The sequence below is a fragment of the Filicampus tigris genome, chromosome 6 (genome assembly GCF_054856515.1).
Source record: "Filicampus tigris isolate MCC_2025a chromosome 6, RoL_Ftig_1.0, whole genome shotgun sequence".
Lineage (NCBI taxonomy): Eukaryota > Metazoa > Chordata > Actinopteri > Syngnathiformes > Syngnathidae > Filicampus > Filicampus tigris.
Genome location: NC_141222.1, coordinates 11,097,623 through 11,123,923, shown reverse-complemented (window position 1 = coordinate 11,123,923; position 26,301 = coordinate 11,097,623). Strand labels below are relative to the sequence as shown.

Here is a 26,301-nt window from a genome sequence, read left to right as displayed (position 1 = left end):
GTATGCGGGGGTCCATTGTATTCTGACTGGATGACTAGACTCAGCATGTAGCTCCCCCCCAACCCCCACCTGTTGCCCCACTGTCAACTACGCCCATTATTGCAGGTTCCTGATTCTTCCATAAGTGATGTTGAGTCTGCAGACCTTTTTTTCCAGGGCCCGAGAACTTAAATTTTGTATTTAACTGAAATTAATGTCACAGTCTACCAGCATCTTCAGCATGATTATCCAGCAACTCTTATTTACAGCAGCCTTTCTCTGTGCTGTCTACCTCACCGGAGGCGTAGACCGTGCCGGCTGCCTCTCCCGCTGCGACCCGAGCTTCTGTCCGAGCTCTGTTTGTGCAGCCGGATACGTCCTTGACCGATGCAACTGCTGCACGGTGTGCGCTCCTGGAGAGGGCGAAAGCGACCCTAGTAGCCCCAATCCGCCTGTGCCCTGCAGGGGCAGCAAGGTTTGCGTGCGACGAGGCTCCAAGGGGCTCTGCCGCTGTAAGGTGGGACATTTAGTGTGTGGAAGTGACGGGAAAACGTATGGAAATGTTTGTAAGATGAGAGCAGCCAACCACAAGAGGAAAAGGAAAACGGCAGTCCGACAAGTGCACGTAGGACCGTGTACTCTTTCAAGTGCAGGTACTCGCAAGCCGTTCGAGCATTTATTCGATACCCCTTGCTCTGAATTGTCCACGTATCAACTAGTGACTAGCTGACTAAACGAGTCGACTATGTTTTACTGGTAACTGTTTGTTCCCCTCCCCACTATTGTAATGAATTTCTGCAAACAGGTAGGGCGCATTAAAGAACAACCATATAGCACCAAATTAATGGGGCCCCCATAGGTAAATCTCCTAAAGGACCCCCGCATCCTAAAGTCAACCTTGCCCCCAACCCCGCCTCCTCGACCCCCTGCAATCTGTAGCCATGAGTCTGTAGTCTATCCTATAGTTGTTTTTATCAAATCAAATTTTATTTAAATAGATAGCACTTTTCATACATAAAAATGCAAACCAAGGAGCTATTTTACTACGGTTTGTGAATTAGGTTGTTTTAAAGTGGAAGTGAACCCAAACATATTTTTTTCAAGAATATGTTCCCAGCAGGCCCATTAGTTGAAACATGGCATTCTGATTAATTTTGCGTTTGGACGCATACCACTGTAAACCAAAGACCCCTGATAACTGCCTATGACCCACCCAAAATGGGTTCACAACTTACTTTTGGGTCCTGACCAACCAGTTGAGAATCACTGCAATACATGGTGACTTTCATATGCAGTATAAAATCAGATTGTACTGATTTGCTTATTAGACCTCTGGCCAATCAAAAACAGTCAAACAGACACACAGGAAATTACTTCAAAGAAGCATAATAAGAATGAGCAAGCAGGTTTATTTTGCGACCTAGGGTACATTTGGCATTCCAACAAAAAGTAAACTACTGTATATAGCAAATGTCCAGGTTGTCAGCAGTTTGAAATGCTGCAGTAACTTTGGACAGCCCGAGCCTGCATATTCATTCAGAAGATATAGTCTAGTCCTGAATTCTGTTATCGTGTATTATTAGAAAATCGCTTGCGGTACAACAGTTAAATGAGAGGCGGTGTAAAGCCTGTACTAGTTTCCAGCCAATCGCAGGCCATCAATAGACACACAAACATTCACACCAATGGACAATTTAGAGTTTTCAGTTAACCTACCATGCATGTTTTTGGAATATGGAAGGAAACTGGAGTAGCTGTAGAAAACCCACACAGGCATGGGAGGCCATGCAAATTCCACACAGGAAGGTCGAACCCTAGACATAAACCCACAACCTCAGAACTGTGAGGCGGATTTGCTAACCAGTTGTCCGTCCCCTTGACAAAAAAATTAATTAAAAAAAAAATCCGCTCCAGTGAACCTGTCACCATCACACAATCTTTAGTAACTTTACCAGATGTTTCAAGTAACAATTTAACATTCTTTGTTATCAAATAATGTTTAGAGGGAAGTTCACCACTATACAATCAGAATTTGAGAAGATAATGGGCATCATTCACTAACAGTGTATACGTACAAATTTGTGTTTGATGCACACATTTAATTCATCAATCTATCTACTTGAATATGTGCATACTCTTTTTGTGCAAATAATTTTATATCCTCATCAGACCATGTTTATGCATGAATAATGAAAGATCAGGTTTAAAAAAAAGAAAGTCTAACATGTCTTTTACCCAAGAAGAACTGAACCCAAGAACATTATATTGAAACTACAGTCATTCATAAAAACAATAATAATTTAACAATTATAAGTTGAATTGTGGGCGGCACGGTGCTCGACTGGTTAGCACGTCCGCCTCACAGTTCAGAGGTCGTGAGTTCGATCCCGGCCCCGGCCTCCCTGTGTGGAGTTTGCATGTTCTCCCCGTGCCTGCGTGTGTTTTCTCCGGGTACTCCGGTTTCCTCCCGCATTCCAAAAACATGCATGGTCAGTTGATTGGACTCTCTAAATTGCCCCTAGGTGTGATTGTGAGTGCGGATGTTTGTCTTTGTGTGCCCTGCGATTGGCTGGCAACCAATTCAGGGAGTCCCCCGCCTACTGCCCGAAGACAACTGGGATAGGCTCCAGCACGCCCCGCGACCCTTGTGAGGAGAAGCGGTATCGATAATGGATGGATGGAAGTTGAATTGTGAATTTGCTAACGAGATGACTAATATCCTAAATAACGGTGAAAAGGACACATCTCAATTGTACGTTCAAATGCTTCTAAGTGCTTAGTGTACATAATGTGTGTATCCACCACTCAACGAGCAGATTGTGTGAATATGCTATGATTGCGCAACCGGAAAAGCTGTTGAACTGCTCACATTATCCAAGGCTTCAGAGTTATCACATTGATCGCGTAGTTCTACACATGCACGGTATAAATCTCGAACATCTCTCAAAATGCACAATTAACAAACGACCATAAAAAGATCACACCGCCGCTGGCTTGCATGTGACTGGCACCAGATCAGTCTTATAACCTTTGTGTGGCTTCCATGCTAATTTCATGGACTCTTACGGACTACAAATGCCTCTGCTGTGCTATTTTTATTTCTTACTTTCTATTTTAACAACTTGTGCAACGTTTATTCGTTCTCCGCTCTTTATTTATTTATGCATATTTTGTGTACAGAATTTTCCAATTTAACATTAGAATTAATGTAAAATGGTTGACATCATTATTATATGTTGTCAATTTCTCTGTTTCGCAAGCTTTGCGATGATACTGACCTTTTGAACTTAGTATAAAGATGAAGAAAGTTCTGAAAGTTTTGGGGCCATCTCTCGCGATTGTAAACGTCTGCACATTGGTTGAGTTGAGTCTTTATTCTTTCCCCAGACATCCTCTCTTTGGCCACCACATGCATCTTTCCAGTGGCTCCGGTTTCATTGTGACCCCCCCTGGCTTGATAATAACCAATGCTCACGTGATAACGACCAGTGCCGTGGTGATGGGGCGGCTCCAGTTGCATGTTCAGCTCCATGACGGGGACGTGTATGAGGCTGTGGTCAGAGAAATAGACAGGAAGGCTGACATTGCCACCATCAAGATCAACCCTCAGGTAAAAAAAAGAACATTTTTGATGAAATGGCACTGAAACAAATAAAAACAAATGATTAAAAATACACTCACTGTTATGCAAAACTTAGTTGTTGTAATTTGGCTGCGTTCAGAATGCAGGCATATCTGATTCCAATCAGATTACTCCTCAAGTCCAATTTTTAGGGCTGACTTTCCACACAGTTTTTAGCAAGTGTCCAAATCTGATTTGGCCCTGTTCAGATTGGGCCACATTATTGATCTATTTGAAAGTTTGCTCTAGCAACGACATCGTAACGGAGGTGTTATCCAGCACGTGTAGTGTTTGACGTCACCGCTCCGTTTTTTTTTGTTCAGTCCCTACGTGTTGTCTTGTCTATACTAACTAGCCCACGGACCAGTACCGGTCCATGGCCCGGTGGTTGGGGACCCTAATGCTTCCCACTGCCAGGTTCTGAAAGTGTTTTGCTAGACCTTCAGGAAGCTCACAGTACTATGTCCATAAACAGCAGGACTGTGACGCTAATGTGTGTAGTCTCACACCCGTACCTCACATACTTCATCTTTCGAAGCTTCCTTCCCAGCAATTCTCTTTAACATTCGTGATGTGTCAGTTTTCCTCTTTGCCTTTCAATGTTTGCTCAAAGTCTGTCTTGATGTGTGAGCAGAAGAAGCTCCCTGTGCTGCCTCTCGGCCGCTCATCTGATCTCAGACCAGGTGAGTTTGTGGTGGCCGTTGGCAGCCCCTTTGCCCTGCAGAACACAGTCACCACTGGCATCGTCAGCACGGCACAGAGGGATGGCAAGGAATTGGGAATCCATGACTCTGACATCGACTATATCCAGACCGATGCCATCATTAATGTTAGTGTATGCACGCACACACACATTCATAACATTGTGATTGACTGCAGACATGCCTAAATGATTACTGTGGCTGTTTCTCTCTTTTATCAACTGATGTGACAAGTATGGAAATTCTGGAGGGCCGCTTGTTAACTTGGTGAGTATTATATGGGCGATTTCAAAAAACCCCATTGTACTGTAAATACAAATTATTATTCATCCATCCATCTATTCTCTGTCAGGCTTATCCTCATTAGTGTCGTGGGTGTACTGGAGCCTATCCCAGCTGACTCTGGGCGAAATACGTGGTATACTCTGATCTGGGCACCAGCAAATCACAGGGCACACAAACAGTGGCTACATTTACATAGACACATTTTTTTCAATACGAGCAGAGTTCGGATTATAATTATGATCGGATGCACTGTTTTCATGGACACTAAAATATTGATCCGATTAGGACTTGCATTTTCATGCATTACACTTTCAACTGGAACAAATTATTTTAAAATGCGCAGATTGACCAAATATACCGGAAATAGTAGTAGTAGAAGAAGAAGCCGTAGCAACTTCTGTCCATTTCATCTTTAAGCGGTAGTGTTATTTCTCATATTTTTCTCCGTTTGCGCTGTTACGTCGAGTGAACACTTCCTAATGGAGCTGCAAGTGGTACACTGAACTGACCTGATGCAGTTCAGTCTTGTGCCCGCTCTGCTTCATGCGCTATATAAAGAGAATTGTATTGTATTGTACTAGCTTCCACAAATAACAGAAAGGCGTATACGTGTAAGTATTTTCTTGTGCGCCGATCGGATTAACAATTCACATAAACTACCTCTCTCGTTCGGAATAAAATCTTGATCGGAATGGACTTGATCGGGTCAGAATATTCTGAATCGAGTGTGTACATAAAGCATTTTTATTCCAATCAGACTTTTTATCTGAATAAATGTGTCCATGTGAACATAGCCAATCATTCACACTCACATTCACGTTTACACCTACAGACAATTTAGAGTCTTCAGTTAATCTACCACGCATGTTTATGGAATGTGGGAGGAAACTGCGGTATCTACAGAAAACCCACACATGCATGGGGGATGTTCTGGGTTTCAGTATCCCTCCCAAAGTCAGATGACCTTGACTCCAGCTTCCCCACAAGCCTAATGAGAACAAGTGTTATCCACATTATTCCTATGCACCATGTGAATTATGTGTGCAACTTCCATTATGAACCGAAACTGGCGTTTTGTTTACATTGTAACTGTTTGCGCGAGTTCACTTTCTATCACAGTTACATACTGTCAGGTTCACACCAAGTGAGACATTCATAAACAATGCACACAATGAGGAGAGAAGACACTCTACAACAATATTGTCTTTTTACTTATTCTTACACATACTTAAGGAGGAACTCAACCCGAACATTTTTTTTCAGATTATAAAATGACAGACTTTCAGGGATCAGATAATGACCAATCACAGCTCACCTGTTTTCTGAAGCTGAACTATGATTATTCGTTATCTGAGCCCTGAGCATCTGTGATGTGATTTTTAGTGAACAGAAGTGACAAAATGGCCGCCCCATGAGATGGCTAAAAATAGGTGGATCTTTCTGCTTAACTCATATTCCACAAATGCAATATTAACGAGAATGCATTGTTTCAACTAGTGGGCCTGCATAGAACATATTCTTGAAAAAAAATATGTTTGGTTTGACTTCCGCTTTAAAGAGTCGATAATGTGGTGGTGTGTAGAAAAGGAGATGCCTGATTCTCAGGATAAAACAATGTGGTTTTTCAGACTCTAAAAACAAGTGGTGACCAGATCCAGCAGATGGTGCTGATTTCCTTTCTTTCCGACAAGTATTATACAGTACAGTGCTGTACTGTATATTTATTACAGAATTAGGATTTCTCATAATCTGCAGCACAGCACCAGCAGTCCTAAAGTAGTTTGCCAATCTGGAGCACTGGGAGAATTCCTGTTGAGTTCGGCTGCTTTATGTTCTTCCAGAGGCAACTCTTCCGGCCCGCGAAGCCAATTCTTGCGGCCGGCAGGTTCGTTTCAAAATCAGCAAATATAGTACCTACGGCTGTGTTATTGCCTTTTCATTGCAACTACATTTCCAATTTGTATGTGGGGGGTAGGCCATCATAATACTCTAGCACTGATTGCACTACCTTAAAACGCTTTAAAATTCCACCTGGCATTTTTACCTGAACGCCTAAAAAGGTGCGCCCCAAAGTAAATTTGAAGCTGTACTTGAAATATGTCCAAAATATATCTATCTGATGGAAATATGTAACGATTGCCGCAGCTAATAATGTGGCTTTATGGATGTAAGGCTTGGTGTGAACTACTATAGTACTGGAATACTTTTACTGGACCCTTGTCAACGTAATGGGATCATTTTTGATGGATTATGACATTGTCTTGGACATTTAAGACGCTGAAATGGTGAGTTCCGTATTTTTGTTTTGTTTTAGCGATTGTTTGACTTAAATGCTCGCCGAGCCTGCAAATATGATTGTATCTTATAATGTTTGGTATCATTCAAATCTGCGGAAACTCAGTTTTCTAACCGTATACAACATGCCCGGGCATGTTTTGAAGTTGTTCTATATATAGCGAATATATAGAACGTCCCGCGGCGCAATGGGTTACGGGCGCCACCATTCTTCTCAATAATTGAATGCGAAAAGTAGCAAAAATTTAACATATGACCCGAAACAACACCACAGTAACTATATGACATCCTGTCTGTACATAATACCACATTACATACAGTCACAATTGTTACTTGTGTCTGCAACAAAGCATGCTGGGAATGCCGATTCTCTATGGCGTGTTGTGAAGAGCGGATGACACAAACACTACCAATCATGTCAAAAAGGCCCCAGGCGAGGAGGGACACATTACAATATTAAAGTGACACTTGGGTGATCTTAACATTGGCACTTATGTAATCGGTAAAAATGACATCAGTACTAAAGTGCCCCCCCCAAAAGACTTTTTTTGTGATTAGATTTACGACAAATTGCCCCGCCCCTTTTTGGGGCGTGGCTTATTTTATGTTTTCGGTCTCAGCGGTCTATGTCACGGGAGGGAGGCAAGCGTGGTAATATTGATCGCTTTGTCAGTTCTGTTGTCTAAAACGGCGACCGATCGCCACCAAAATGCAAATGCACATTACTACTCTTGTCCACTTCAACCTGTCAAAGTATAAAAGTGTTCTGCACGATAGTTTGGATTTATTGACATAAAAAGTGATCTCATCATGATCACCTCCACAAAATCCAAAATACTGTGGAGATTGCTCCTCCACTTTCACAAGCTGAAAGCTGAAAGCACAAGAGCATGAATGCGCACATGAACCCTGACTGGTTATATTCCGGACGTTTAGCTATGCTAAACCCGTGTCAACTCTCAGGAGGGAGACGGCGGCTTGCAGCGAGCAGCAGGGCAGGCAGATTGGATCTTTATACCCCCACCCCCTTCCCTCCCCGGCTAAAGGTAGGATAACGGGATGGCTGATAGCAACAACTAGCTTCAGGCCGTTAAAACAAAAGGCGTTAGCACAACAACATTAGCTCCTTACTGTCCGCCCAGCGTGTGGAGGTGAACATGAGCCTGCGTCTTCATGTCGCGGTGTTGCCTACAGCAAGCAGTCGCGTGCAGTGTCCGACACTGCTTGCAGCTGCCACCTTCTGAGTGAGTGAAGCGGCGTGAGAGTGAGGTAAGCCATCAACGAACACGCGCCAATGTTCAGCAAACAAAAAGTTCCAGCGAGGAACCAGCCGAGTGTGGCCGCATTGGAACGTGCCATTTCGGCTGTTACGTTCCAAATTGGACGCCGCGTTGTAGGTCAAAAAACTGGGGCCATTCCTCATCCAAACAAATGTGCACGTCTACTCATTTCCACTTCAGTATCTGTAAATATCCTGACTGGTGTTTAATGCCTCGCCAGTCGTAACCGTGATCAGCAAAGAAGCAGTGTTTTTTTTTGTTTTTTTTTTAAGCAAAGAAGCAGTGTGCGCTCGTCCCAGCATTCATTCATTCATTCATTATCCATTCCGCTTATCCTCACAAGGGTCGCGGGCGTGCTGGAGCCTATCCCAGCTGTCCTCGGGCGTAGGAGGGGGACACCCTGAATTGGTTGCCAGCCAATCGCAGGGCTCGTCCCAGCATAAATCTATGTAGCTCTGCTCACGTTCACATTTCCTCATTCTCATATAAATCAGACACGGAGAGGTTCATCCATTTGATATGTTAAAGTGGGCATTAGTGGGCATAAATTTTGGTGCCAATTGATTGCCGTTTTTGGACGTTATAAGCAATGAAAGTACAATGATTTCCAATGGAGAGTTTGGAATCGGTTCCTCCCGTGACTCCGGCTAAACAAGGATAGAACGGTAGGGGGCGCGGCCATTGGCCTAATTAATGAGAGGCATTATTCATGGAGTTACTTATTTCCTAATTTCTCCAAAATGAATGGATAAAATAGAAAATGGCAACTCTTTTCATTTTCCTGATCAAATGATATATAAAATGAACTTGTTAGTGAAAACATGGCCATCCCGGGCCCCACTGTCCCTTTAATCATTGGTGTTAGCTGGGATAGGCACCAACCTACCCATAATACTCCAGAACATAAGCAGTGCAACACTATAAATGCAGTAGATGGATAACTAATGAATTTGACCTCAGTTGTTATTATTTGATCAGTTGTTATATATATACAAATATGCCTTGGTGGTCATTATTTAGGACAAAGTCACATCCTAATCATGTGACATCATTCATCTTTGTATTTGTTTCAGGACGGCGAGGTGATAGGCATCAACACTTTAAAAGTGACAGCAGGCATCTCCTTTGCCATACCCTCGGACCGAATCAGACGTTTTCTTGCAGAGTCACAGATTGACGATCCCTTTGAATTGGAGTCAAATTCTGAAGAAAGCCGAGGTAAGAAATACATTACCTATGAAGAGTTAAATCCGTTCCTAATAAAGTAGTCACTACAGCTTATCAGTGTGATTTCCTTTGTGACAGATACAACTACACCTTCGAATGGGTTAACAGAGATTCCAGTGTCAGAAGCAGGTGAGATCCACAAGCCTGAAACTTCTATTTAGTCCTTTAAAAGGGAAGTCAACCCAAACATTTTTTTTTTTACCAAGAATATGTTCTATGCAAGCCCACCAGTTGAAACAAGGCATTCTGATGAATATTGCGTTTGGGGAATAAGAGTTAATCCACCCGCTTTGAGCCATCAAAATCCCCCCCTTTTTTAGCCATCTCAAGGGGCGGCCATTTTGTCACTTCTGTCGACTGAAAATGACATCACAACTGCTCAGGCCTCAGGTAACGACCAATCACGGCTCAGCTTCAGAAAATAAGTCTGCCGTGATTGGTCGTTACCTGAGCCCTGAGCAGTTGTGATGTCATTTTCAGTCGACAGAAGTGACAAAATGGCCGCCCCTTGAGATGGCTAAAAAGGGGGGGATTTTGATGCTGAACTCGTATTCCACAAATGCAATATTAATCAGAATGCCGTATTTCAACTAGTGGGCCTGCTGGAAACACATTCTTGAAAAAAATATGTTTGCGTTGATTTCCCTCTTCAAGCATTTACTAATTACTCTACTGTGTTCTCAGGGGTTCTTGGAGGGAAGAGACGTTTATTGGGCATTAGACTGCTCACAATTACCTGAGTGTGACGATACAGTGATGCCATACGTGTATGCTGTTTTTATTACTTTGACATTTCCTGGAAAAAAGAACAGGATGTTATTTATATATATTTTTTCCACTAGTGGACTTTGTAGCATTAGCTGTGTGTTTGCTTGCTTCAGTGTAGCAGCAGCACGGAAATATCACAAGTTGGTTGTTCCTGACATCAGCAGATGTGTTTTGGTGCAACACGTCATACGCAATCAGAAAAGTATGTTCACACACACATACAGATACCAAAGCGAGGACACAAACAGGATGGACTACTTTGCTGAGAAAGACCAGGATTAGAAATGTGGCTTCAACTACTTTAAGCATGCAATATAAAGGTAGCGTAATGGGGAGAGCATCTAACTCACAATCAAGAGGTAATAGGTTCAAATCTTGGCTCAGCCCCCCTTGTGTGGTGTTTGCATTCTCCCACCATGCTGTGTGGACTTTCTCCAGGTACTTCCTCCCACATTCCAAAAACATGCATGTTAGGTTAATTCAAGATTCTAAATTGTTCACTGGTGTGAGTGTTAAAGGTTGTTTGTCTACTGTATATGTGCCCTGTGGCCATGGTGACAAGTCCAGGTTGTTCCCTGCTTCTTGCCCAAATTCACCCAAATAAACCCACAACCCAAATGAGGTCCAGCACTAGAGAAAATAGATGGATTGATATTGAAAAGGTATGAACTCAAATGTATTCGTACATGTATTTTTAACATAATCAGGCTTTTAGTCTTTTGGGCCATGAGGGGGAGGGGGAAGGGTTTTTTATCGTGAAGTTGAATCGCCAAGTACAAAACATCTATGACTGCCTGTTAAGTGCAGTGCATGCAGCCCCTACTGTATGATGCCAGGATGAAATAATGTATACAACAATGCATGATTTAAAAAATGGTCTTTTCTGAAGTGTATGCTTTGATTTTGAATAAATAGATCTTCCAAAGGATAACGTTTACTGTAAATGCAAATGATACCACAGCTGCGCACCACATGTGAAAGTAACAATGATGCGTTCAGATATCGTTACTCTGCTGCTTTGTTGGTCGCACAACAACAACAAGCAACTGCCCGACAAAGCATGAACACAATTTGCAGCCTGCAAACTTACTTACTTACACACTTAAACAGACTTACTGTTTTGCTGTGCCTAACATAGTACTACTCAGCCCGAGCGCACTCAGCCAGCTGTATGTGCTTCAGTATATTGGCGTGCATGTGCCCGCTGCGCTTGTGCATGCACACGACCCTATAAGTCAGCCTGTAGCTTTTTGTTGAACAGTTATGTTTTGTGTGGAAGATGGCTGTGTGTCTTGAAAATTATATTGAAATTAGGGCCTATTAAAAAAAAGAAATCGCTGGGCCATGTCAGCCTTGAATGGAACTGCGGTTCAGGAGTCGGCCCGAATTTCCCAACTGCCACCACAACCCTGGGTGAGTCCCACGCTGGATAAATTGCTTCCACATTGCCCTGTAGGAGTTTCGATGTTATACATCCCCCCTGAGGCCGAGCTGCAATGTGTGTGTGTGCTTCGAAGCGCTTTGTGTGAGCGTGTGTTTGTGGTGTTTTTGGTATGGCAAAAGACATACGTATAATCATAGCGGCGCGCCAGAGCAAACATGGGAGACACATTCAAGAGACAAAATTCCTTATTAAAGAGATGTTCAATTATTTTTTTTTCCCACATAGCTTGCCAGACGGGGTGTAAATTCTTCAACTACCTACAGCATATACACACTTGCACAGTCTAAGAATATGCAGCCAAGAGATTTACTTTAAAAAAGTCTTAAAAATAGCATTTGTTTTGGTTCACACTGTCAGAGAGGCTTATTGTTGTTGTGGTTTGTAGTGGTGTGGGATTGAACTGCATCACATTGCTAACATTTTGGCTGATTAGGTACACCACCCCCTACCACCACCACCCAAAAAGTGTAAAATCAGGTTTCTGAATCTTCACTCTATGGGAAAGTTTACCTCTGGGCTCTGATCTATGTATGCACAGCCATCTAGAGACCAAAATGAGTACTGTAAAGGTGTAGGGCCCATAAAAACGGACTGCAGAGTTCAATTCATCATTCCCATAGTCCCCAATAGATGGTATATTGGCCGTGCAAACCGCTTTCTGACATGGCTATAACTCAGGAAGTCAAATTATACAGTCAGGTTTTTTTTTTTTTTCTTGCTCCCTAAATCTGCTTCTAGTAAAGTACCATATTCACAAGCAGTGTGTCTCTATAAAGCTGTCCAATCCCTGCAGAGAATTATGTTATTATAATGCATTGTAATAAACCCGCCTTAAGCTGTCACCTTATCATGGTTGGGGGGTTTGTGTCCCCAATAATCCTGGGACAGAAGTCACCAACAAACAACTCGTGTGATCTACCTGCGGCGCCTGCAGGCCTGTTCCAAAAATAGCTCACCAGTCATGAGACATTGTGATTTTCTAGGAATGTTGTTTAAGTGATCATTTTAAAAAGTTAAAGCTTTACAATTTAAATTATAATAATAAAATAATAAATCTTGATTATTTCGTTTCAAATCAAGTGAGTCTGAAGGCAGTTTTCTTCAGTTCAATTTCTTTAGTCAACTCAATATCGTAGCCTTTACTTCACAATTTTACATTTCACCCCGAGGTTTGTTGCAGTTGACCCAGACCATGGTGTTAATTGCAACATTCATTCATTCCACTCCTTGTATTTGTGATGAAATCATGCACATCTGTGAGTGTTACGCAAGTATTTTCCCTACCATTTATTAGTAAACACTTGAAGCTAGTTTGGATAGCGCTTTAAACACCCTACGTCAAAAGAGCTCAAAGTTATAGACAGAAATGTCACAAATGTCACAATTATGCCCCGGTCTCCCCTACTCTTGCTTCGGCCCACATTCTAGAAACATGCATGTTATGCTAGGTTCATTGAAGACAGTAAATTGTTCATAGATGTGAATGTGATTGGCGACCATTCCACAGTGTATCTCGCCTCTTACCCAAACTCAGTTGGTCCACCACTGAAAATGGATGGTTTGGTTTGTTATGATGGATATTGGAAAGAAAAACATCCATTTACAGCAGAGTGTTGGCAAAATTCCTCTGACCACCAGCGGTAGCTTAATTGATGCTAGTAAATAAATCTCACCTCTATGCTCCTCTAGAAGACACATGGCACTCAGCAGTAGCCTACAGCAAGGAACACATTATTCAGTGAGACAATCATGGGATGGAACATCTTGGGGAAAGAGTCAGACTGAGCCATCTGACATGACAGAAGGACAGAATTAAAGCATCTGCCTCTATTGGGTGAGTCATGCACACACAATCACCTATAGCTCACAGTCGAACGCAGACAAAGGCACCCTATCTTAAAAATGTGGCTCCATGGCTGCTCAATTAGTGTTGGAAAATACTAAGTGAGCCCATATGTTGAGTGCTCTCCAGTGTTTCTCAATCTTTATTGAGCTAAGGCACATGTTTCACATCGGAAAAAAAATCTCACGGCACACCACTTAGCAAAACTATTCACAAAAATTGGCTATACAGGGTCATTATGTACCTTCTGTTATCTCGTGGAAGAACATTTTATTGTTTCGCCCGTTACTATACCTGGTTGGCATAAATAGCTTTTTTAGCTTTTTAAATAGAAAATATATATTCTTTTGTCAAAATAAATGACACTGGATAATTTCGTGAGGCACACCTGGTGATCTCTCATGGCACATGAGCGTGCCACGGCACACTGGTTGAAAAACACTGTTTTAATCTACATTTTTTCTCCACTTATGGAAGCATGATATATGTGTTCAGTGCCATGCTAGGCTCACCCATGTTAATCGATCCATCCATTATCCAAACTGCTTATCCTCATGAGGGTCGCGGGCGTGCTTGAGCCTATCGCACTGGAGCTGACTTCAGGTAGTAGGTGAGGTACATCCTGAATTGGCTGCCAGCCAATCGCAGGGCACACAGAGACAAACAATCATTCACACTCACAATCATACCTAGGGACAATTTAGAGTGTTCAGTTAACCTACACTCTATAAACAGTTTGATTAAAAATAACACAATTGTGGGTCAAAAATGGACCAATCCACTACTTGGGTCAATTTGACCCAACTCTCTGGGTTGTTTGGCCAGAAAACAACGCAAAGAATGGGTCCCTGACATTGGGCTGTTTTGTACAAAAGAACGCAAGAAAGTGGGTCAAACTGACCCAATTAGTGGATCGTCCATTTTTAACCCAAAATTAAGTTATTTTTAACCCAACTGTTTTTAGAGTGCATGTTTTAGTGGAATGTGGAAGGAAACTGGAGTACCCGGAGAAAACCTACGCAGGCATGGGGAGAACGTGCAAACTCCACACAGGGAGGACGGGGCCGGGATCGAATCCACCACCTCTGAACTGTGAGGCGGACGTGCTAACCAGTCGACCACCACTGCATAGAAAATATTCTTGGTAAAAAAATGTGTTTGGGTTGACTTTCCTTTTAAAGGACTGGATCACCTGCCTCTGACGCTGGAATCTCTGTCAACCCATTTGAAGGTGTAGTGATATCTGTCACAAAGGAGATCACACTGGGACCGGATTCGAAGCCACGGCTTCTGCACTGTGAGGCAGATGTGTTAACCAGTCCGCCCCTTTTTTTTTTGCTTTGTAGCTGCCTCTGTTTTAAACATAATCTCTATCAATTTTTTTTATCATGATTATCCTCAAAAGAGTTTTGGGGTGAGCTGGAGCCTATCCCGAATGACTTGGGTGAGACACCCAGGACTGGTCGCCAGCCGATCGCAGGGCACATACAGTAAAGAAAAACAGCCATTCACACTCACACCTTAAACCTAAGAAATGTGTGTCAGATGAGCAATCCAATGTGCTGCCCTGTAAATAGAATATAAAAAGAATAATTACCTCCCTCAACTTCTCAGTGTGCATCCAAAAATACTGTCGTATGTTTGATGTCAAAGTATTTATTTTGCTTTGAGCGAAACCATCTTTTCACAGCGAGACAAGCCCGTGCTTTACTTTGGTTTCGAACAAATTCCTCACAAATGGATGGCCTCGAAATGACACACACGCACAAACGCGTGCGCATGCACACAGAGTAAAGTGAGGCCAGAAATTCTTTTGTCAGAACTCCGAGTTGACTAAATCCTTCGAGGCCTTGCTCTATTTCTCAACTCCTCCTTTCTGGCAGACTGCTGACTCATGCTTTCGATGCCTCAATCTCTCTATCCCTCTCTCCATACTGCTATGTCTCTCTTTCAAAACCTAAACAGTTCTCTTCCAAACTCCTCCTACTTTAAGCATTCTGGAGGATTTTAAATAATTCACTGACATTTTTATTATGTGACCTCTGCGTGGGTTGTGTGCCTGCATTTGCATAAGCAATATAGTTGTAAGTGTTGGTTAAATTCATTCGATAAGCGTGTGGGTGTTGCAATGTGTTGGTAACGTGGACATGTTGCCTGGGTAGTGAGATGAGTGCTTGAAGAAACACAATGATAGTCATTTTCTACATGCTGGGCTCCGGGTTCTGTTTATTTATTTTTTTTTTTGTCGTAATTTTTTTGCCGGCTTTTTTATCCACAGACCAGAAATATATTATGGCCTAGCTGTATTTTATTTTTTTTTTGTGAAAGTAGTACTACTTCTTGGTAGACCTCCCAAGACACATTTCCCAGAAGGTTCAAGACAAGAAACAGATGCATAGATGACTGTAGAAAATATTTGGCAGACAGACGCGTGAAAAAAAAAAGTGCTATCTTAACCCAAGAGGGGAGCGGTGATTGCTGGGGAAACGAAACACACCTACCTAAACTGCAATGACAACAGAGGTTCAGATAATATAATAAGCTCACTGCTTTCTTGGAGGAAGTAGCATGTCAACTTTAATTTCATATCAGTGGTCTGTGACATTGTTTGAGAAGTTTGGTATGTGCTATTCCACTTGTTTTGCACTTGTCTTTGTTTGAAAGTGGTTTCAAGCACTATGGGTGAAAAAACACATCACCATCAGGGTTACTTCCTAACTTTATGGAATTGTTGACAAACCTATCTTTGTGGTTAAGTCATATTATGCCACTGTGCTGTAGGCTCTGCAAGGCCTCACTTTATCATTGAGAAACTTGTGGGAGTGGATTGGTCAGTCGACCTTGTACTTAAATACTTGTGCTATTGAATATTTTGATATTCATCTTTATTGCATCATGTTTAGAATTTTGTTGACTGTTTGTTCTTTGATTGTTAAGGTAGTTATTAAGTTATTACTCCATCCATGCAGCCATCCACCGTTGTTGAACTGGAGTCTAACCCAAGTAATCGCAGTGTTAGCGGAATTATGTGAAAAAAAAGATACATATTTAAGTTTTGGTGCAAATCCAGATAAAGGAACAGATCGATTAATTCGTTTTTTTTCTTTTCACTGTTACACTCCACTTGTGTCAAGGTTAAATTGAGCTTTAGTGAATTAAAGGCTGTTGTGAGATACTTGACACATACCAAGTTGTTGGTGTCAACTAATTTTGTCGTTGGCCACATTGGTTACAGTTTCCCTCGGAGGGCCATTATGACTGTGAAACCATATAAAAGATTAATCACATGCTGATATTATTACACATACACAACACAACAACAACAAAAAAAACATGTCATAGTCGAAAAGATTGTGCATTGTTGCGAATAGCTAGGACTGTAGAGGAATTTTGGGCAGTTCACTGGAGAACCTCAGTCAGTCCGGCTTCACTTTTTTACTTGTCATTTATTGTCATCAGGCAGGAGGACTAGTGCCAAATGCCTAGCAAAAAAGAGAGAAAATGATCGAATACGACCTATACAACCCATGCAAGGATATCAATGGATAGAGACTTGTACCACAAATAAAAGTTCATGAGATTCATTTAAAAGAAGGCTTCATTAAATTTAGCTGTAATTAGTTAACTTGGAAAAATGCACAAGAGCTGTAAAATACACCCCTATATTGATATATTTCACTTTTATGGCACCATTTTCAACACATGCGTACATCCATGTTGGGTCTAACAAGACAACGTGCGCAGTTTACTGCTGGACACTGGAAAACGAGGGTGACACAAAGAAAAACAATAATGCATAATTTACAGCAAATATTTGCAAGGGGCTGACCAGAAACAGCAAATAAAAAAAGGCACACACTGTTATTCCACAATTTTTACAAAAAGTGTACTTTGGCAAGTTTTGTCAAGCCCCTGTGTGCACAAGGACAGGCATGGAGGCACACAAGGGCAATGAACATTTCCAGGACAAGGAATGATTTACAGTTGGAGATGAAACACGCCACATATGTGACATTAAAAACCAATGCCATGCAGAGTATTTTTAACGAGCAAGAAGTGGGAGATGAGTTTAACTGCCGAGGGAGGACCTGCGTTCTGTCAAACCTTCTCCGTGGGGCGTTATGTCCATAATGTAAACGGAGGCCGTGCTTGTAAATTAAGCCGCTGAGACACTGGACCAAACGGTTCTCTCGTCTCATGTTTAATGAATATAGAGGCCAGCTATATAATTTTTAAAATAATTTATAATAATTTGCTAATTTGCTTCCCGCAGTTCACAATGAAATGCCTACTTTTTAACTGTCGTATTACTTGTAACATTGGGCGCGTTGTGTTATTATACATAGTATCAACAAACGGGTCTATTTTTAAATATTTTCATACAAAAGGCACTCTGGGTTCTAAGTGGCGTTTTTGTGAAGCGTTGTATGTTAACTCTTTTATTCTAATTGTACACACACACAATGTGTATTTGATAGATTTAGCGTATCTAGCGATAGTATTATGCTAGGTTAAGACCGGTCGAAAACATTTGGTAGTGCCGCTTGTCGCGCTTGCTTTTGTTTGCCGCGCAACTATATCGGGGACTATGGTGTTCCGGAGGTAGCTGAAGGATACTGGCTGGCCAAGTGGAATGCAACTTTGACAATCAGCAAGGCAAAAACTCGGGCATGGGAGGAGTTTAGTGAGATCACGGAAAATGACTTCCGGACCATTTTGAGGAAATTCTAGTTCACCATCCGGCATTTCAGGAGGGGAAAGCAGTGCAGCCTTACTGTGTATACAGTACTGGAGATGGGTTCTGCGGACCTCGACTCGGAATGTTTTGAGTTGATGAGCGGAACACTTCGAAGACCTCCTCAATTCCACCAACATGCCTTCCTTTGAGGAAACAGGGTCTGAGGACTCTGAGGTGGGCTCTCCTATCTCTGGGGTTGAAGTCACTGAGGTGGTTAAAATGCTCCTCTGGGACAAAGACCAAGGTGGATGAGGTCTTCCCGGAGGACCTTTAGGACCTAAAGGCTCTGGATGTTGTCAGGCTGTCCTAGTTGACACGCCTCTACAACATCGCATGGACATCGGGGACAGAGCCTCTGGATTGGCAGACCTTGGTGGGTGACGCTCCCACTTTTTAAGAAGGGGGACCGGGGGGTGTTTTTCAATTACAGGGGTATCACACTCCTCAGCCTCCCTAATAAAGTCTATTCAGGGGTGCTGGAGAGATAGGTCCTTCAGGAAATCATATCTCAGCATAGTTATAGAGGGTGCATGCGATTCTGCCCAACCAGACTACTTAGGTTATGTGGACTTAGAGAAGCTATTTGACCATGTTCTCTGTGGAATTCTGTGGGAGATGCTTTGGAAATACAGGGTACTGAACCCCCTTATATGGGCTGTTTGGTCCCTGTATGACCGATATCAGAGTTTGGTCCGTATTGCAGGCAGTAGGTCGAATTCGTTTCCATTGAGGGTTGAACTCTGTCAAGCCTGCCCTTTTTCACCGATTTTGATCATAACCTTTATGGACAGGCTTTCTAGGCCCAGCAAAGGCATTGAGGGCGTCTGATTTGGTGTCCTCAGCATTGCAGCTCTGCTTTTTGCTCTGATGTGGTACTGTTGGCTTCATCAAGTCATGATCTTCAACTCTCATTGGAGCGGTTCGCAGCTGAGTGTGATGCGGTTGGGTTGAAAAGCAGCACCTCAAGATTTCAGACCATGGTCCTTAGTCGGAAATGGGTTTAGTGCCCTCAACAGATCAGTGATGATGAGATCCTAACCCAAGTGTAGGAGTTCAAGTATCTTGGTGTCCTGTTCACGAGTGAAGGGAGGATGGAGAGGGAGATCAACAGGTGGATCAGTAATGCGGACTCTGTAAAGGTTTGTCGTGGCGAAGAAGGAGCTGAGCTGAAAGGCGAAACTCTCTATTTACCGGTCGATGTACGTTCCTACCCTCACCTATGGACATGAGCTGTGGGTCGTGACAAAAAGAACAAGATTCTGGAGGCGGCCTTATGTGAGTTTCCTCTGCAGGGTGTCTGGGCTCTCCCTTAGAGATAAAACCTGTGTGGGCCTCAGTGTATGCTCCTCCACACTGAGAAGAGTCAAATGAGGAGGCTCGGGCACCTTCTCAGGATGCCTCCCGGCTGCCTCCCTGGTGAGGTGTTCCGGGCACGTCCCACAAGGAGGAGGCCCCGGGGGTGGCCCAGGACACACTGGTGAGACTGTCTCACAGATGGCCTGTGAACGTCTTGGGATTCGCCCGGAAAAGCTGGATGAAGTGGCCGGGGAGAGAGACGTCTGGGCTTCCCTGTTAAAGCTGTTGCTCCCGTGACTAGACCCCAGATAAGTATATGGGTGGATGGATGGAGAAAATTTGCTACATCACAGCTATTTGTTATGAGCAATCGGGAAGATGGTTTAGGATTTTTCAGTATTTTGGCATGGCCCGTAAGGCGTAGATCCTCGCCTGCAGTAGGAGGCAGGTGACATTTTCACATTCAGAACCAGAATAAGAGCAATCTGTACAACGCTGACAATCTTCAAAGCAATGTTTATTTGAGGATCATGAATGTGATATGTCCACAAAAGCAGGTCCTTGATAAGCAGAAAGTGGAGCAAACCATTTCTGATTCTGAAACTGAAGCATCTTCATTCACCGGCGTGTTATAAAGAAAAGGCTTGTTCCTATTTTAGTTGTTAAAATTGTTTTTTGCATCTTTGCTTGTATCTAAAAAGATACAATTGTATAAAACCAATTTGCTAATTAGTTGTAGTAGTAGCAGTGTCAGGGATATCGCACCCATCGATTTCAACACCCACCCTTTTCACACTGCCCCCATCCTATCTTTGTTTTTTGTTTTTTTTATTAAATAATTTTGTAGTTTTGCGAGCCTGTCAAATGTTATTTTTAGTATTTGTGGCCTGTTAAAAAAATGGGCCGTAAATGGCCCGTGGGCCAAACTTTGGACACCGATGCTATAGATGGATACTGCCAATAGATAGCTCGACAATACACAAGTGCATTTGTCCATACCAGCAGCAAACGTAGAGCATTGTGCATGTTATTTTTATTTTCATCTTGAATTAGCATCACGCAGCCACTCCACAGTCAGACTCCTCCACTATCGGCACGTGACTGGGAGGGATGTAGCAAGGGAGAGCGAGGCAGGGCGGGCGAGCTAGAGTGACAGCGAGCGTGGCTGAAAACGAGTGCATCTGTGTATGTCTGCACATGTGAGCGTCTGTGTGAATCGGGGTTCATACACAGAGCTGAGACCCAACGCTCATCTACTGTCTATCGGGGAACCCCCGAACACACACACGCATCCCAATCTCATCCAAGAGATTTGGAGGGTGCTCCTGTAAAAAAGCGTGACTCTCAGGTGCCAATCGTAAAACCTGTGAGTGACGGCTGCTTGAGCTGAGCGAAACAGCACCTGCAGGTGGGCTAAGATTGACTCGCGTGCAGGGCAGGTGGACGGTGTGAAATCCTTCTCAGGCAATGGACTAAAGTGAAGCATGAGTTCCATATTGCCGTGACGACCGTGGGAATTGCGCTGTTATGTAATGGCCCGGCATACTCAGCATATGCATCGAGTCATACGGCCACGGGCAGGTTGTTGGCTGGACTCCTCGCCGCCCTAACAGCACTTCTTAAGTGCTTGTGCCATCAGCATTGTGTTGCTTGCATAACCGCATCCTCGGCTCTGAGAAGCCAGAGGAAGCATGTGACCACAGAGGGTTCCTTCCCACTCAGGGGAGGGGGAGGGTATTTCTTGTCATCCCTCACTTTTTCCCTGATATTTTTCTTCTTAGCAACAAAGGAAGTTTTTCCTGCAGTTATTATGTTGACATGCACAAGGACAACTGCTCCACTGTGGATAGTGGCTGACAAAAATAAAAGGGCGAGGATAAATCTGGTAACAGCCTGTTAATGATTGAATATAAATGGCACCTATGGGGGCGGGGGGGGGGGGGGGGGGACCACAGGGAAAAACACAACATCTGGGCAGGTGCTTGGAAGGGACTTCATGCCTTCCAACAATCATATACATGTGCTACATAATGTGCCACAAGAAATAACCCGCCAAAACAGTCACATGCTGTAGCACGCTCACACTTGAATGCTTGAGGTGATGCACATGAGCTCAGCCACACACAAGCGCACGTCCATGCTCAATCCAATCTCCTGAACACCAAAAGCACAAGCGCAGATTGACGTGCGATGTAGATATTCGGTAGGAGCAATCGTTGGCAAGTGGTTAGTTCAGCACAAATCAACACTAAAGTGGATGAAGTTCAAAGAGTTGTGAGCCCACCAGAGATTTTGCGTTGCCACGGAGACGAGCGCGGTTCCACATTTCGCTTGCTGTATCCTCAACTGGATCTGTCAGCATGGTCACGCTTAAGTTGTGGCCATGTTCTCATGTTTTGTTTAATTGCTTGTTTAGATTAGCTGCCATGAACACACACATTACACATCCAGTCTTCGGCCACAAAATTAGGCACGCCTGATCCAAGACAAAAGCTGTACCAAAAGATTTTGCCTTACTAAAATAATTGCTCACATTATTGACGCTGTCAGAGGTTGTCATTTTAAAATATGTGTTTGTAATTTCCTAATATTTTGCTTCTCTTATTTTGATACATGACAGGGATAAAATATTAGAAACAAACGCTTAGTATGGTGCAGGGCATGTATAGCCACTCTAAGGAATAAACATATTCTTATGTCATATTTGATCATCACGTATGCAAAGGCAGATCAGATGATTTCATCCAGCTCCAAATGCATACCTTGCGTGTCTATACATTGCGAAGCTTCTTGCTGCACTCCTCCGAGAGTCAGCTCCAAAACCGCCCAAATGAGGGTGCAAACACCCTGACAAGCCCATATTAAGCGCTGCTTGCATGAATATTGTTCAAGCGTCACATGAGCCAGCAAGAGACTGCACGTGCAGAGCGCACGGCATCTCCAGCGTGAGAGGAGGCGCCGGCTAGTGCGCATGTTTGAGAGGCACGAGATAGAAAAAGAGAGAGTAAGCCACCGTCTCCACACTTTTCCTCTGCTCTTTCCCGCAGTTAGTCCACAATCGCTGTAAACGATGATTGGGAGTAGCTGAGGCAGCACGTGCCAGAAAGGATCCGTTTTGGTGTTTCAGCACTGGACAGCGCTTCACACGAGCACTTTGTGTGGCAATCCGTCTCAGCCGATGACAATCTCAAAGATGTAGGACTTTGTTTCACAAGTGCTGGCAAAGCGGAGCCTGGAATGATGACCATCCCCGAGTTCCTCCTGGAAGTGTCCGTCGTGGTGATGGCTGTTGTTTCCTTGGTGACCAACATGTCGGTGCTGCTTTGCTTCACCCACAGCTCCGAGTTGAGGTCCCACGTCCCGGGAATCTTTGTCCTCAATTTGTCTTTCTCCAACATCCTCCTCGCTTTCATCAACATGCCCGCCACCTTTTTCGGGGTGGCCAAAAACGCAGAGCCCTTCGGGAACTTGCTCTGCCAACTGGTCAGCTTTGCCGAGACTTTCCTCACCACCAACAGCATGCTGAGCATGGCGGCTCTCAGCCTGGACAGATGGATCGCCGTCATGTTTCCTCTGAACTATTCCACTAAGATGCGCTACCGGGATGCCATCCTGATGGTGGTCTACTCGTGGCTGCAGTCCCTGACCTTCTCTCTGACCCAGCTGCTCATGGACTGGGGAGGCTACAGCCACACGTACGCCTCGTGCACCGTTCGCCTGGCCGCAGAGGGGAGGCCGCAGCTGGCCGCCTACGCCACCTTCACCGTGCTGCTCCACTGCAGCAGCTTTACCTTCAGCCTGGCAGTGCTGTGCTTCTCCTACCTCAAAGTTTTGAGAGTGGCCAAGTCCCACTGCAAGAGGATCGACGTCATCACGGTGCAGACTCTGCTGCTGTTGGTTGACATTCATCCCAGGTACAGCATCAGTTGAAGTCTAATTGCTTGTCTGTTGTTGTGGTAAGTACGCATTGAAGAGGTTCTCTTTGTCTTGTTAGTGTGAAAGAAAGGTGTTTGGCAGAACAGAAGAAGAGGAGACAGAGGGCCACGAAGAAAATTTGCATCTTCATAGGTTCCTTCGTCTTCTGCTATTCACCATATGTTATAACAAGGTAATTACCAGCTTTGTAATAGTTTACTCACATAGTACCCACAACACTAAAGAGGAAAAGCTGACAAGAAAATTGATGGATGAGTACTGTACAAAAGTCTTCGGCCACCACTTTTTTTTCTTCTTTTAGTAATCTTTTTATAGCAACATTCAGCTTGACATTAAAACCGTCAACGAAAGAAAAATACAGGTATGAGCAGTGGTGTTAAATTGGGGCCCATTACAGTTAGCTTTTCTATTTCTTGAGCATATTTCTTGTCCTTTTCTTTTTTTTTTTACTTTGTGTTTCCTCAATTGTAATAATTAACTTTATAACATGAAGTCTCAGAAACAATTCGGAGGTACATATTTTACTTCATACTCCACAAATGAATGCCCCAAAATATTTACAGTTTAGTGAGATGAAAAAGGATTCATTTATCAACTGCAACAGCACTCTCTATAGTTCTTCATCCAAAGTCCTTAACAAATCACAGTACATTCAAAGTACTGGCTCCCTGTCCCCGATGCATCAAATTCTCCTCACCTACAAAGCCCTCCACAAGCTGGCACCCTGCCACCTCACCGGCCTGTTCCATCAGCATTCTCTCCATCCCGCCACCTTCATTCCGCTGATGCAAACTCACCACCGCCACTCAGGACTAAACACCAAACCTGGAGCGACAGAGCTTTCTTTAGCTGCCCCCTCCCTCTGAAACACACTCCAGTCTGCCCCTGTTCAAACTCTTCACCAAAACGTTTTTCTTCTTTTAATGGCTTTTAATGTTTAAATTCTACTTGGTTTGTACATGTTGACACCCTCATATACAAAAGCTGTTTCTTTTATTTAATATGCATTTTTAAACCTGTACTGCATCTTTGAGTGTCTAGAAAAGCACTTTTAAAATCATGTTTATTAGTTGTTATTATTATTATTATTATTATATAACAACAAACTGACAAAAGACTTACAGTATATATTAATTTAAAAACATTTTTTTTTGCTGCTGTGACAAACCGTTAATTTGAGTGGTCTAGAAGTAATACCAGGATAGTTTAAAATTGTGCAAAAGACTGTTTTCGTAGAATTCTAAAGGAAGAGCAACAAAAAATGGAAACCTTTTTTTTCATAAATAACCTTCTTAATGTATATTTTGTGTCCATTCCAGTTTGAAGACCATTCGCCAAATAAAATTCACTTTCGCTTAAATTTATGCTAGGCTATAAGTTGGTATGTGACAAATACAAATATAGAAAGAAAGAGAGCTCCAACAAAATTTTTGACGCTTTTCAAATGTTCTTCTTTTTTTGTGTGTGATTTTTCATAAAAGGACAAATCATTTTCTTATGCTATTGGAACGCTGATAAAACAACAAATCTGATGTTAGCCCTCAACTTTTTTCCAGTCCGGCTCTGAACTCTATGAAATAAAATACCATAGCTTTGCAGTGCAACATAATATGCAGTCTGGAGAAATAATACTGTCTGAAATTAAATTTACATTATTTCAAATCATGTTATTGGTTACAACATTATGCTTTCATTTTTTACAGCAATATGATTTACTGTGGGCTATTCCAGTCCTTCTCAAAGAGTGGGCTTGGCATTATTCAAATGGAGCACAAATACTTGTAGTTGAATATTTAATTAACCAACATTTTCTTCCATTATCCTCACCAAGACATTTGGTACACCTGCACATCATAACACAATCAAGTACAAGCGCTGTATCGGAAATAATGAAGACAAAACCATGCAGTCAGAGCGGTATTAATTTAACTGTATGTTTATTTGCCGTATGGTCTATAATAACTGAAAAGTCATTTAACTTATTTAGCTACATGAGATAAGCAAACTAGTAGAAATAGATGATACACCAGTACAAATTACAATACAATACAACCCCTTCTTTTCTCCTACAGGTTAGTGGAGTTGTTGCCCTCCGTGCACATCCCACAGTACTGGGGCATCACCACGAAATGTCTGTGCTACGCGAAGGCTTCAAGCGATCCATTTGTCTACTGTCTACTGCGGCATCAGTACAGAAAGGTCCTGGTTCGTGTCATCGGCCGCTTTTTGAGAAAGGATCATTACTTGCTGTCTGCCAGCAGCTGGAGCAGCACATTTGATACCACAGAAGACAATTCCGCCAGAACAACGTGAATTGAGTGTGCAGCTCTTTCTAATGAGGCGCCAACTGCACCCCTTCTGTTTCAATGTTTATATTGAAGTAGCTCTCGAGCAGATGGAAGGAAACCTGTACGCTGCTCAAGGACACTTTCACTGAGGGCTTGGTCACGTGCTTTGTGAAGACACAGTGTGACCTTTTTTTGGGGGGTTTTGGTCAAGGACAAGTAACAGTGTTTGCTGAATGCAGGCATGCATTGTTGTGATGTGTGCCAAAGATCCTTTTAAACTCCTGACTGTTGATTTCCATAGGGATGATCAGTTTGCCTTCAGAAGCACTGCCAAGGGTTTCTTCATACAAGCAAAAGTACACATTATACAGTATGCAATTACATCATAAATGTTATTGTACTGTATGCTTCCAGTTATGTTGAATTTGTAAAGAAATTGGTATTCATGTGCATAAAATCACATTACGTAGACTCAGACAACAATTGAATTGACATGAAATATTGTGTCCAGTCCCATACGTTTGAAATTGTGTGATTGTACCACATGGCAACACAAATACATGTTTCATGAATAAACTGTCACTTTTATTCCAGTAAAA

General features: G+C 42.9%; 2 protein-coding genes across 4 annotated transcripts; both read left to right on the top strand.

The window, feature by feature from the left end:
* Positions 1-483: 483 nt before the first annotated feature.
* Positions 484-22,667, top strand: LOC147145766 (serine protease HTRA3-like). Of its 3 annotated transcripts, XR_015087214.1 has the most exons (8): positions 484-632; positions 3,367-3,589; positions 4,236-4,430; positions 4,537-4,569; positions 9,236-9,380; positions 9,468-9,518; positions 13,291-13,435; positions 22,526-22,667. XR_015087214.1 is itself a non-coding variant. In XM_086033964.1 (7 exons), exons 2-7 carry the CDS (start codon positions 3,389-3,391, stop codon positions 22,543-22,545), a joined length of 645 nt encoding a protein of 214 aa, XP_085890090.1. In that variant the 5' UTR covers positions 484-632; positions 3,367-3,388; the 3' UTR covers positions 22,546-22,667. The 3 variants fall into 3 exon arrangements, 2 of the variants coding, with proteins under 2 accessions (XP_085890090.1, XP_085890089.1); XM_086033964.1 differs by lacking the exon at positions 13,291-13,435; XM_086033963.1 differs by lacking the exons at positions 13,291-13,435; positions 22,526-22,667 and adding an exon at positions 10,074-10,835.
* gpr78a (G protein-coupled receptor 78a) lies at positions 22,532-26,300 on the top strand. The gene is made up of 3 exons (XM_086033962.1): positions 22,532-23,392; positions 23,473-23,586; positions 25,487-26,300. The coding sequence occupies exons 1-3, from the start codon at positions 22,716-22,718 to the stop codon at positions 25,725-25,727; spliced, it is 1,032 nt and encodes a 343-aa protein (XP_085890088.1). The 5' UTR covers positions 22,532-22,715; the 3' UTR covers positions 25,728-26,300.
* Position 26,301: the final 1 nt, after the last annotated feature.

Excerpts from the sequence above, each read along its gene's own strand:
- LOC147145766 (XM_086033963.1), top strand. The coding sequence starts at position 3,389 with ATGCATCTTTCCAGTGGCTCCGGTTTCATTGTGACCCCCCCTGGCTTG. Across the intron at positions 3,590-4,235 it reads CCATCAAGATCAACCCTCAG|AAGAAGCTCCCTGTGCTGCC; the intron begins GTAAAAAAAAGA and ends ATGTGTGAGCAG. Across the intron at positions 4,431-4,536 it reads AGACCGATGCCATCATTAAT|TATGGAAATTCTGGAGGGCC; the intron begins GTTAGTGTATGC and ends TGATGTGACAAG.
- gpr78a (XM_086033962.1), top strand. The coding sequence starts at position 22,716 with ATGATGACCATCCCCGAGTTCCTCCTGGAAGTGTCCGTCGTGGTGATG. Across the intron at positions 23,393-23,472 it reads TTGGTTGACATTCATCCCAG|TGTGAAAGAAAGGTGTTTGG; the intron begins GTACAGCATCAG and ends TTGTCTTGTTAG. Across the intron at positions 23,587-25,486 it reads TCACCATATGTTATAACAAG|GTTAGTGGAGTTGTTGCCCT; the intron begins GTAATTACCAGC and ends TTTCTCCTACAG.